We start from the raw sequence: 13,832 nt of genomic DNA, 5'->3' as shown, positions 1-13,832 counted from the left end.
GCTCCAGTTTTTCTACACCCAGTCTGTTATAAATAAGGTATACAATTGACATCATCCCAAGTGCAACTACTGAATGCTTGTGCATTGCCCACTATAGTCAGCCTGGAGGGCAGATCAGTAACATATCATTGAGAGCTGCTATTTACCGGTGAATCATTATTACATCTGACCTGACAGTTATATGTACATGTTTGTAAAGCCCTTATAGTATAGGCCTGGTTCTATCTTTACAGAACTGCAGAGTTTTAATCCAGGGGAATCAAAACACCAAACCTCAGTCCAAATGCAAGATTTTGGTAAGAAAGAACTTGCATTTATAATCAAGCTTTCCATATACTCGCCTTGTCCCAAATCACTTCACAGCTGAAGAATTACATTTGAAGAATTTTCAGTGTTGCAATGTAGGAAATGCAGCAACCAATTTGCACATGGCAAGATCCCATAAACAGCAATGAAATGAATAACTGACTTATTTGGCCGACAGCTGAACACAGCAATTTGGCAGGGGAACTCATGCCTCTTGGGTGGATCCTTGGTTTAATGTCTTGCCAAAAGACAGCCACACTGTAGCACTCCCTCAGCACTGCACTGGAGTCACAGAATCAGAGAAGGTGGTCATTCGGTCTATTGTGCCTGGCAGTTGTGCTTAGTCCCACTTTTTGTTCGGAACTCTGCAAGTTCCTCAAATTCCTGTCCAACTCCCTTTTCAAATAATTTATGGAATCAGCTTCCACTACCTTTCTAGAACATTCCAGTGTGCCAGCCTGGATTACAAGCTCAAACCTCTAGAGTGAGACACGAACCCACAACCTTCAGGCTCAGAGGCGAGAGTGCTCCACTATGCCGAGTTAACACAATACGATTTAAATCATCTACATACAAACCTCTCATTGCCACGATTTCAGTTTCCACGCCTGGTTCAACTATACTTATGCAGCCTCAACAAGCTCAAAATAGTCCTAAATTTGTATTCTTTGGAGTAAGCATTTATATATTTAATAGATTTATGTATATATTTAAACAAATTATTAGAAATTCCCACAATTGTGGAATAGTGATTGTCTCACTCATTTTAGTATACCCCATCAAAAAATAAGTGCGCAATAACAACTTGCATTCATATACCGTCTATAGTGTTGTAAAAAGGCCAAAAACGCCTCACAGCAGCAAAAATCAGACAAAATGTGACACTGACCCACATAAGGAGATACTGGACAGGTGAGCAAAAGCATGGTCAGACAGGTAGGCTATAGGGAACATCTTAAAAGGAGGAAAGGGGGTGGAGAGGTTTAGGGAGGCAATTCCAGAGCTTTGGGCCTCGGCAGCTGAAGGCCAATGGTGGAGCAATGCTATTCAGGGATGCACAAGAGGTCAGAATTGGAGAAATGCAGAGTTCTCAAAGGGTTATAGGGCTGGAAGAGGTTACAGAGATAGTGAGGGGGAAGGAGGTCATGGTTGGGGGTGTGGGGTGGGGGGTGCGCGGGGATGAGAATTATAAAATTGCCATATTGCCAGACCAGGTGTCAATGTAGGTCAGCAACCACAGGGGTAAAGGATGAACAGGACATGGTCTGAGATAAGATACAAGTAGCAGAGTTTTGGACCAGCTGAAGTTTACGGAGGGTGGAGATGGGAGGCCAGCCTGGAGGGCACTGGAATAGTCGAGTCTGTGTGTGTGTTTGAGCACCAAATCAGTCTATAATATACTGTAAGCCCCATGACATTATGGCAAAAGGCATATTTTTATTACCGTTTCAAGCAACATGTTATATCTTGAATCACTATCAAGCCTCAGTGGAGAGGTTAGAGCTCCAAGACATGGTCCTATACTCAGTGGCCTGACAAGAGAATGAACAAATTTTACCCAACGACTAAATGAACCTTAAAGTCCAAAAGGAAATGCTATGGAACAACTCAGATTGCTGGAGCTAATCAACAATCCTCCGCTCAATAAAAGTCCATTGATAATCCAAAGTCCGGAAATGCTTTGTAGACATCACTGAGCCAGGTCAAAAGTTCATCTCACTCTGTTCCTTGCCTTCTCTCAACACTGCACCAAACTTAACCCTAATGCAGCCTGCTACACAATTCAGTCAGGTCAGTGAACATCAGTCCCATTCCAATAAGAATGGGTCATTGAGTGGAAGTCAGACAATATATTTTCAGTTAATGCAGATCTTTTGAAACTAAAACCAGCACATAATGGATAGCACTGAGCAACACAGAAAGGAAGATTTCATGCTCAATTCCTGTTCAGAGTTCAGTTAGCATATCTCACACAAAATACAGGAAGCCAGTGCAATTCGATTCAGTGTCCTTTGGCCTGATCACTTTTCAGTAACCTCTGTTGCAAACGCACAGGTGAACACTGGGCGAGGATTTGGCAGCAATGCTCCCACAGTCTAGAAGCCCACCTTTATCACCTGGGCTCACTTGGCGAATGACTACTGAGGTGCAAGGAACTGGAGGGCCACCAACAATTGTGGGACGGTGAACCCTGCGCTGGAGGAAGAATCGCTGGGGGATAAAATTTGTACGAAATGACCACAATCTGCTTCCAAATTTAATATCCGCAATTCCTTCCCAGGTCCTTACCCTATGGAATGTTCAAATCGGTTGTGGGAAGCCCCAGGATACACAAAATACGTCCCACCGAGCTGCTTGATGAAGCGAAGCCGCTGGAACTGCGGTGTGTCAATGATCCGGACGAGGAGTGGATGCATCTCAATGTGTCCGTGGATTGGATCATTGAAAACCTAAAGAAAAATTGAAAATCTCACATTATATGACAGGGTTACAAGTGGGAACTTGTGCATTATGTCCCACACACAGATGATCTCAATTAATTAATTTGTAATTTGCAGCCACACGATGGTGAAATTATTAGAACACATGCTTTTGCATCAGAGTACAACAACAGAACATTGAGTTACATCAAGCCACCAGCACAGAAATCAGTTCTTCAAGGTTATAACTGTACAATAAAACAGTCTATTCACTCATCTCCACCTCCCATTCCATCATTTTCCAAATGACAACCTACTCCAAACTGTCAACATTCTTAAGAGCCACTCAAAGCAATAGACAACTGATGCCCAGAGACTATTCAATCTCCCCTTCAACTGCATCCTCCTACCTTCACATCAATAGGTTTCTGCCAGAGTGCATCAATACAGCTGATCAGCTTTAATCGTTCGCCAAGAGTACTGGAAAGAAAGCACAGAAAAACTTCAAAAGGTCATCTCATAAGCAGTCTTCGCTTACAAAGGAGGAGAAGCTGATCTGTAGCAAAATCTGTCCCACAAGATATTATTTGCAATTGATTACAATGGCCACCAATTCACTCGGCTTGCCCCTTCCTTCATCCTAGCCCTCAAAATAGTACTGCTCCAGTGACAGGAACCTAGGGAGTGAAATCCATGCTCACCGCATTACAAAACATCTCAGCTACAAGAGACTGGATATTGCACTGCATCACAACACTGCACTCCTAGCCTTTCATAGGGACAGGAGTAGGCCATTCAGCCTCTCAAGCCTGTTCCAAAGTGGGTTGAAATACACCCCGGATGGAAAAAGATAATGGGCACAAGGACTCTCCCTCAACTCCCATTCCCTTCCCAAATATCAGCTTCACTTTTATAAATTTTCCCAAACATAATGGGGAAATAGGAGACAGTCTCTGATCAACTACAATTAAATAAACACAATTAATAAACAGCACATACTGAAACAGCTCAAACCCCATAATGAATTCAATTTTGGGGATGAAGTAACACAAGTCAGTTAATCTGCCAGCCACTAGGAAGCTCCCTGGTATTAGGGAATGTAAATAGAAGAAAGACTTGTGAAACTGGGACTGTTTTTATATCGTGATTTGATAAGGATGTTTAATGTCATGAAGCATGAAGGAATGGCAAAGCACCGGTAGAAACATTGTTTACCATGTTTGAGGGGATAAGGATAGAAACATAGAATAGTTACTCCCATATCCTCTGTGCAGACCCCTCATGATCCACCAAATCTTCTCTTCTCCAAGGAGAACAGCCCCAGCTTCTCCATTCTGTCCACCTAACTGAAGTTCCTCATCTCTGGAACCATTCTCATGAATCTTTTCTGCACCCTCTCTAATGCCTTCACAGCCTTCCTAAAGTGTGGTGCCCAGAACAGGACACAATACTCCAGCTGAATTCGAACCAGTGTTTTAAAGGTTCATTATAACTTACTTGACTTTGTACTCTAGGTCCAGGATCCTGTAAATGGAAGCTAATTTAAATGAAAGAGATTTAACAATGAGCATATAAAATATTATTTCTTCTTTATGCAGAGGGTTCTGAAGCATTTAGTGATTGCAGCAGAGACCACGTCAATCGTTAAGAGTAGTTAGATAGGTGGCTGAAGGAAAGAGGGACACAGGGATATGGGAAATGAGCAGACACATGGAATTAGGCCTCCTGTTTGTGTGGAGGCTAAACATGGACTGTTTGCACCAAATGACCTGTACCAGTGTTGTAATTTCTACATGCATCAATAGCTTTGATATGAATGGTCCATTAGTTTTCTTTCGAGTATAAATGTTGACCAGTGATGTTTTCAATGTAAACATTGGCCAGGACAAGCAGTAGAATCCTTTTTCCTCTTGACATAATGCCCTAAAACTTTAATATCGAGCTGAACCAGTAGAACAAAGAGCACGTTGGTCTAACATTACCATCCGAAAGGTACCACCAACAATACAGTACTCTAAGCACAAGACTGAAGTGTCGACCTAGATTACGATCTCAAGTTTTGAGCGGGTGCCAGAATCCAAACTTCTGTCTTTTAGTTAAGAGTGCTACCAACTGAGCAAAGCTGACGCATAGCCTTTTATGATTTTATCCAGGGATTGCGGGGGCCTGGTGGGAGCGCATGGGAGAAGCAGAGGAAGAAGGAAAAGAAAATGGCTATTGTACTTACAGAACAAGTTAAACCTTTAGATCACAAAATACTCAACTTGCAAACCAAACTCTGCATACGCATGTGAACACAAACACGAGAATTCTAACTTTCTGCCCATTGTTTGTGATTTGGGGAAATACCTGTTGCTGTCTTTGATTAAACAATCCTTACATACAGATAATCACAGTGTCCAGAGCTCAGAGTTACTACACCATTGCTACACTTACCTCACTCCTAGCTGTTCCAAAACAGATTCTGACAGAAAGGGCAGGGCGATGCCAGATAGCTTTTCATCTAGAGAATGAGGACACGAAAGTGAAACATGAAGTAGTATTCGGTGAAACTTATTCTTTCCTATCCATCATTCCCTACCAAGGGCCACAAACAGATTCTACTAAGTTACCAAGAGGAAACAAGGGCATTCAGGGCAAAATATTGAGAAAGGGCGGAAGATTACACTGTAAACATTAACCGGTAATTTTTTCTAAAATCGGAACTGAAAGCAATTGAGTAAATCTTTCCCTTCAAAGTTTGAATTCATCTTCCAACCGGTTTTCAAATCATTTACAAATATTAAGAAATTCAGAAACCCCGTGGAAATGCCAGCTTCCACTTCAAGAGTAATATCACTGAGGGAAATTGCACTCACTGCACAGAGACTGCAGGTAAAGGTGCAGTGGTTAGCTTCCTTCAGCCGACAGAATGATAACTCAAAAAAATGGGAACTTCATTGCAAAATACGCAATGTCATCTGGTAGCTTATCCCGCACTCCTGACAGCTCAGAAGTTGAGATTGGTTTTTATCTCAGCCAAACAAGAGTAGGGAGTATGACTGCTGGAGTGCGACACAACAGACATGAAATGAGTTTATAATATGCGGATATTAGTCATCTTCTGAAGCAATATGAGCACTGTGGAAGTTTACAATGCACAATCCCTCAATCTGTTGTACATTGGAAAATTATGACTAATGCATCTACAATTTTCTCAACCACTTGTGTTAATATTCTGGCATGGGAAAATTTGTCTATATTTATTGTTTACCTCATTACCTTTTTTTTTAAAGCTTACATTAAATCCACTAAACTCTTTCCCTTGATTTATACAAAAATGAAATACTGCAGATGCTGGAAGTCTGAAACAAACACAGAAAATTCTGGAAATACTCAGCAGGCCAGGTAGCATCTGTTTTTCTTTCTCCAGTATTTCCAGCATTTTCTGTGTTTGGCCCCTTGACTTATTGTTAGGTACCACTGCTATTTTGGCCTCTTCCTCCACTGTGGTACAAAAATGCCCAGTTAACAAGTCTGCCATTTCCTTATCATCCATTATAGTCTCACCTTCATCCGCCTTTAATGGGTCTGCATTTCCTTTAACCCCTCATTTTCTCTTCATACATTGATTAAAAACTTGTGGTGGGTTTCTTTTTCTATATTCTTTTTCACCCCCACTTCATTACTTACCTTCTATCCCTTGGTTAAATTTTTCTAGCTCACCCAGTCTACTTTTCCTTGCATTTGGGCCAGCAGCTTGAGGCCATCTTGTAACTTCATTTGCTAACAGTCGCTTACCTTTTACAGGTACATACTGCTTTATTGTACCCAATATCTCTGTGAATACTTCCCATTGTTTGTTTGCAGGTTTACCCATTAACAGAATTTGTGTAAGCCTCTTCTATTAGCTCAAGGCAGTCTCTTAGCTTGACCACAGTTGCTTAACTCACAATAGAGTTTTTACCTTTTATAGGTACAGTATGTACTGGGTTTGCTCATACCAAGTACTTGCCATCATTTTCATGTTTGCTTACCAATTAACAGTTCAGTCCAGTGTACTATGGGCTATTAATGTCTCGTTCCTTCGACATTTGTTTCTTTTTAAATTTACATAAAACATGGTTTGTCACTATCTGTTCTCCCTCTCAAGTCTAACATGAAATTCAATCAAAGTATAGTTAATATTTGTAAGAGGCACCCTTCTCACCGCAGATTGCACAGCTGCAGGTGTGGCTTTGGGGTGAATTTCCTCACCACATTCCCCTCCGCACAGCTGTAATTTCGGCAAAGATCCCAATAATATGCGTAAACAGGGTTTCCAACTGACCTCCCCCCCCCTCCTCTTTCCCACCCCCACACCACAAGAGCTCAGTGTGGGAAGCATCGCCAATGTGTCACAGAATGGTGATGCCCAAGTAAGGAGTGCACAACACAGAGTACATTCAATATGTTGCTAATATTAAACAAGCCACATCCGAATCAGATTGCAGATGTGGACCACTGGGGAAGAAATAATTATTATTCAGTTCTCCAAGAATGAGGCAGGAGGATCTGTTGCCCACTTTGCAGGGGCACTTCTGGAACAAGATTTATTAAATATTAATAGAACACAACCCATGCTTTGGATGGGTTTAATTGACCAAAATGAAATATCAATGGGACGAGGTAATTCTCAAAGGAACTGTGTCCCTCTTCCTGTGTACAGTTTGCTTTATGCATGTGTAGGGAGTGAATTGGCAGAACGAAGAGCAAGGCAATGGGTCTAACTGGTTAGCTCTTTCAGAGAGCCGGCACAGGCACAATGGGCCGAATGGCCTCTTGCTATGTTGCATCACTCTTATGATTCGATACTTGCCTCTGAACAACTGCTCGAACTTTTCAAAGCCATGCGTCCGCAGGAAGCAGCAGACTTCCTCCACATCCCAGTCCCGGTAATTGGATTTTAACCTGACCACGGAAACTCTCTTCTCCGGGGTCACGTTGCGACTGTCTGCCCGAGCAGGGCTCGCCGATCTCGGCCGCTTTCGGCTTTCGCTCTGGCTCATCTTCCTCTCCGCGTTGCTGCTGGGCAACTCCGGTTGTGAAGTTGCTGCAGCTCGGCTCCAGCTCAGCCTCTGGGATATCGGCGCCACTGCGCTGATAGCTAGCTAGCTAGCTAGCTAGCTGCCTGCCTGCCTGCCTGCCTGCCTCTCTCTCTCTCTCTCGCTCTCTCTGCTCGCTGATTGACAGGACAAACCCGGAAGCGGCTCGCCCTGCGCTGCTCATTGCTTCAATGTATCCATTACCGCTGTCAATCAAACCCTCAGCCCACCCCCATTTAAAGGCGCAGTGCACCTTATAGAATTACATTGCGGAGGAGGAGGCCATTCAGCCCGTTATGTCTACTTCTTTTAGATTCAACCAAATTGCAGGTATTTATCAATTAAGCGAGGCAATAGTTGCCCTCTTCTTAAAGGTCCAATGCTAATAAACTGTAACAAAAGTTGAAAGGAAACTTTTAACACATCATATTAAAATTTCATTCCTAGGGAGGGGGTGAAGCACTCCAGTGCCTCCGGTGCCCACCCAGTCGCGCAATGCCTCAAGCCCGAAACCGTGCTTCATCTCCAGGATGAAACTGGGGAAGGGAGGCGGGCAAGCAGGGTCACAGACCTGAAACGTTAACTCTGTTTCTCTCTCCACAGATGCTGCTAGACCTGCTGAGTATTTACGGGACTTTCATTTCAAGAGAGGCAGATAGTCGGATCAAACGACCAGCTCAACCACCTGCTGCCTGGACCTGTTGACGGCCACCTTGGTCAGACCTATGAGCTGTCCCACGAGGAGGTCCCACGATCAGCCCACTCCCCTCCGTACTGGGTAGCCAAAGATCAGGAGAGTGGGACTAAAGTGCAGCCAAAAGTAAGAAGCAGCTCCTTCAAGCCGTGAAACAGGGCCTGCAACTTCACACATTCCATGTAGACACGAATCACAGACTCCTCCAGAACGCAGAAATTACAAGCAGACCAGGAGTCAGTGAATCAAAATAAATATTTGTTGCATGAGTCTGCTGCATGCAACACTGCCCATCCTATCCATCCAATTAGACCCACTCTGCCCTGCTCCCACTCTTACCCCATATCCCAGCAAATTTTTCCCCCTTCAAGAATTTACTCAATTTCCTTTTGAAAGCTGGTGCTGAATCTCTTCCATCACCCTTTCAGGCAGTGCATTCCAGATCATAGAAAAGAAAGACTTGCATTTATATAGCACCTGTCGCAACCTCAGAACTTCCCAAAGTACTTGACATCCAATTGAAGTACTTCTGAAGTGTAGTCACTCTTGTGTGATCGCTTTAAGAATGATATCCCTTTAAGAACTCAGTATGCTAATAAGCTAATTATCAGGATGTAATCATGTGACTAGAAGCCATAGTCACTCTGCTCTGCAACACCCTGGACAAAGGTTCTGTATATAGTTTGCTCTGTATTGTATGTACTAGTTTTAGCTGTTAATATACCTTCTAGAGATCTTCAAGAAACTGGAATCCATGTACCTCATTGTGCTGCCTAAGATAACACAAATAAATACATGACAGTCACTGTTGTAATGCAGGAAATGCAGCAGCCAATTTACACATATCAAGCTCCCACAAACAATAGTGTGCTAATGCCCAGATCATCTGTTTTTGTGATGTTGATTGAGGGATAAATATTGGCCAGGACACTGGGATAGCCCCCACCCCCATTCTTCTTCAAAATAGTGCCATGAGATCTTTTACGTCGACCTGAGAGGGCAGACGGGGCCTCGATTTAATGTCTTATCCAAAAGACAGCACTTCTGACAATGCAGCATTCCCTCAGTTCTGTACTGGAGTGTCAGCCTAGAGTTGTGTGCTGAACTCAGCATTAAAAAAAATTCTCCGCATCTTCCCTGTATTTTTTTTCCAGTTACCTTAAATCTGTGTCCTCTGGTTACTAAACCTCCTGACAATGGAAACAGTTTCTCCTTATTTACTCTATCAAAACCGTCATAATTTTGAACACCTCTATTAAATCTTCTCATAGCCTTTTCTGCCCTAAGGAGAACAATCCCAGCTTCTCTAGTCTCGCCACATAACTTAATTCTCTAGTTTTTCCACATATTCACCTCTCTCCACCTGACTCTCCAAATCCCAGTCTGCTGCTCCACATCCTGATTCCCATTGTTCCCAGGGCACCAGCCAGTTGTGGCTCTCTGCAGTGGCAGGAGGTAACATTATATAGCAGGGTTACAGGGAGGGGCACTGCTGTGGCAGGATGTTTAAGGCACCAGATCCATACCCCAATCCAGGAAGATTGACTGTTATGCAGTGATTGAGTGCAAACCCTTTCAGTTTGATGCTGCTAGCTGGCACTTGTGATGTAGGAAAAAATAGCTTAAAAATATTTCCAACTACTCTGCTAAGATTTTAGTCACCCTCACTTAATATAGCCTTCTTTGGCTCACGTTGATTTTTGTCTGATTGCGCTCCTGTGAAGCACTTTGAAATGTTTTCCAATTTGAAAGGTGCTATATAAATGCAAGTTGTTGTTTGGGAGAACTGAAAGTGCGAGTAGTAAGAACCAATAGACTTTTCTAAAATAACCTATAAGGATACACTGAGTAGCCACAGTGACAACTAAAAATAAATAACTGTGCTTTGAATGGAATGTGTAACTTGACTCAGTCAGTGCAGTCAGGCTGGAGGCATGTAATGACACATTTAAACACTGTTTGACAACAACAAACGTCCCAAGGATCTTCACAGGAGCAAATTCAAACAAAATTTGACATCAAGCCAGATAGGGAGATATTAGGACGTGTGGTAAGTTTTAACCAGTGTCCTAAAGGAGCAGAGAGAGGGAGAGAGGCAGAAATGTTTAGGGAGGGAATTCCAGAGCTTAGGGTAGTTGAAAGCCAGGCCGCCACTGGTGGAGTGATAAAAATCGGGGCTGCTCAAGAGGCCTGAATTGGAGGAGCACAGAGAGCTCGGTGCGTTGTAGGGCTGGAGGGGATTACAGAGATAAGGAGAGGTCAGTATAAAGAAAAGAAGGCTTACATTTATATAAAAGCAAAATACTGCAGATGCTGGAAATCTGAAATAAAAACAAGGAATGCTGGAATCACTCAGCAGGTCTGGCAGCATCTGTGGACAGAGAAGCAGAGTTATCGTTTCGGGTCAGTGACCCTTCATCGGAACTGAAAAATATTAGAAATGTCACAGGTTATAAACAAGTGAGGTGGGGGTGGGGCAAGAGATAACAAAGGAGAAGGTGTAGATTGGACAAGACCACATAGCTGACCAAAAGGTCATGGAGCAAAGGCAAACAATATGTTAATGGTGTGTTGAAAGACAAAGCGTTAGTACAGATAGGGTGTTAACGGACTGAAGATTGAACAGCAGCAAGTGCAAACCTGAAAAAAAACAGTGGGTAAGCAAACTGAACAAACTAAGATGAAACGAAATAAATGCAAAAAAAAAAATTGTAAAAAATGTAAAAAAGAAAAAAAGAAAAAATAACTAAAAATGAAAGTAAAATGGAGGGTTGTCATGTTCTGAAATTATTGAACTCAATGTTCAGTCCGGCAGGCTGTAGTGTGCCTAATCGGTGATGAGATGCTGTTCTTCGAGCTTACATTTATATAGTGCCTTTCACAATCTTAGGACATCCAAAGTGCTTTTTACAGCTAATGAAGTACTTTTGAAGTGCAGTCTCCAGTAGGAATCACAGCAGCCAATTTGTGCACAGCAAGCTCCCACAAACAGCAATGTGATAATGACCAGATAATCTGTTTTAGTGATGTTGGTTGACTGATACACATTGGTCAGGACACCAAGAGGTCTTCCCTGCTCTTCTTCAAAATAGCACCATGGGATCTTTTAAGTCCACCTGAAAAAGCAGGTGGGGCCTTGGTTTAACGTCTCATCCAGAAAACAGCACGTCCGACAGTGCAGCACTCTCTCAGAACAGCACGGGATTGTTGTGCTCGAGCCTCTGGAGTTTTACTTGCATCATGACCTTTGGACTCAGAATGCAAGGGTGCTACCAACTGAGCCACAACTAACGATGCAGGCATCACCTCTCAGAGAACAGATAGTACACAGCACTAACACTCCTGAGTTCAGATAACTATTGGCACTAATATGCCCAAGTTCAAATTTCATTCTTTAATGAACTAGTCTTCATGACAACTCAACAGCTGATACCAGCTTTTTATGTGAAGATTTTTGTAAACAGCCCTGGGGGAATTTGAACTCACGTTCTATGGATTATTAGTCCAGGCCCCTAGATTACTAGTCCAGTAAAGTAACTGTAGACTCCTGGGTAAGAGGTGCCAAAGACACTGTGGGGACAGATCAAAAGTAAGCTAATCAGCTAACAAACTAACTGGAGTTGTGGAACCAATTTATAAAAAATAACAAGCAGAAGCTAACAGGTCTGCTGCAGATAGCTTAATAGTAGCCTATTGTGTAATAATCAGCCTCACAGTTCAAGGAGGGGGGATGTGAAACTACTGAAATAAGATGCAAGAATAAAATGCTGGGACGAATGAACCAATCATGCACTGATAATAGAAGTCTGCAAACCACTCAGAAGCAAGAAGGCGGGGGGTGGGGGGGTGGTTACTAGTTTTGTTTGAATAACTATAAGAAAGGCTTGCTGTAGTGAGCACATGTTCTTTTGTTTTCTTCTTTTGTTTTGTTCTTTTGGCATGTTCTTTTGTTTTGCTTTTTGTTCCTTTTGTATCCTTGCAATGTAACAACCATATACTGCAACAAAGTTTCTAAAAGTTACGGTCGGACTTCGTCTCTCTTTATAACTGATGGGATCCAACAGACACATATACCAGAGTCAGCCACACTCACAGCCTAACTCCTCCAGTGCTATTATGACTACTTGTTACTGTGGAAAGACATGCAGATCTCTAACCTCGTCACATTAAGGTTGCCCTGTAAACCTCCTGCCATTCATCAGTAGTGTGATGATAGGAATTGACGGGGCTAAAATGTGGCGAGTCGAAGAGACTTAGTAGTTGGCAGGAAAAAAGACAGAGGCGCAAGGGGAGAGCCAACTGTGCAACAACCCCGACAAACAAATTTCTCTGCAGCACCTGTGGAAGAGCCTGTCACTCTAGAATTGGCCTTTATAGCCACTCCAGGTGCTGCTTCACAAACCACTGACCACCTCCAGGCGCGTATCCATTGTCTCTCGAGATAAGGAGGCCCAAAAAAAAGAAAAAAAAGAATGATAGGAATTAGCAATAGTGCCATCAAGCAACACCTGCACACCACTAACCTGTTCACCAATGCCAAGACACCCCAGCATTTGACTAGTGTGTTTGTTTAAATGTACAGCTCCAAGTACAAGCAGTGTAAGCTCTCGTTGGGTGCTTTTTTTCATTCATTCATGGGATGTGGGCATTACTGACCAGGACAGCATTTATTGCCCATCCCTAATTGCCCTTGGGAAGGTGGTGGTGAGCCGCCTTCTTGAACCGCTGTAGTCCATGTAGGGTATGTGGCTGCAGCTGTTTCTCTTGACGACGTTCTTGTCTTGCTCTCCCATGTGTTCTAGATACAGATTCTAAAACTTCCCAGTGAGCAGAACAGCCCCTCCCCCAAACACCAAACTCAAACCCTGGTTATTATGATCGGAGATAACAAGCGACTGCCACTATGTGCTGCAATCTGACCTCAGAGCAAGTAGAGGGCAAGCATGTGAGAGTAGCGATGGATAAAGTAGCAGATAAGAAAGACTTGCATTAACATAATGCGTTTCATAACCTCAGGACGACTCAAAGCACTTTACAGCCAATTAAGTACTTTTGAAGTCTAATTTTGCTTTATAGTGCTCCTGTGAAGTGCCTTGGGGCATTTTGTTATGTTAAAGGCGCTACTTAATATATAAGTTGTTATTGGTGTTGTTGGGTTGTCATTGTTGAAATATAGGAAACGCGGCAGCCAATTTGCACTTTGGGATGTCCTGAGATTGTGAAAGGCACTATATAAATGCAAGTCCTTTCTTTCTTCCATTCAAAAACGTGCTTTTCTTTAAACACTTTTGTTGATGAGTTCTTGGAGATGGGGCAGGCAGTCATGGGGGAAAAGGGCGGCACAGTGGC

At 42.9% G+C, this 13,832-nt stretch overlaps 1 protein-coding gene across 1 annotated transcript in view; it reads right to left on the bottom strand.

Annotated features, from left to right (window-relative positions):
* The window catches only part of samhd1 (SAM domain and HD domain 1), a 44,134-nt gene extending 36,224 nt beyond the window's left edge, over positions 1-7,910 (bottom strand). Inside the window, exons 1-4 of the mRNA XM_068048612.1 lie at positions 7,564-7,910; positions 5,163-5,229; positions 3,137-3,206; positions 2,596-2,756 (exon numbers count right to left, since the gene is read on the bottom strand). Of these exons, the coding sequence (XP_067904713.1) occupies positions 2,596-2,756; positions 3,137-3,206; positions 5,163-5,229; positions 7,564-7,753 (488 nt within the window). The 5' untranslated portion in view covers positions 7,754-7,910. The remainder of the gene's footprint in view (positions 1-2,595; positions 2,757-3,136; positions 3,207-5,162; positions 5,230-7,563) is intronic.
* Positions 7,911-13,832: the final 5,922 nt, after the last annotated feature.

Source organism: Heterodontus francisci, chromosome 16 (assembly GCF_036365525.1).
Source record: "Heterodontus francisci isolate sHetFra1 chromosome 16, sHetFra1.hap1, whole genome shotgun sequence".
Lineage (NCBI taxonomy): Eukaryota > Metazoa > Chordata > Chondrichthyes > Heterodontiformes > Heterodontidae > Heterodontus > Heterodontus francisci.
This window is presented reverse-complemented; position numbering and strand designations above follow the sequence as displayed.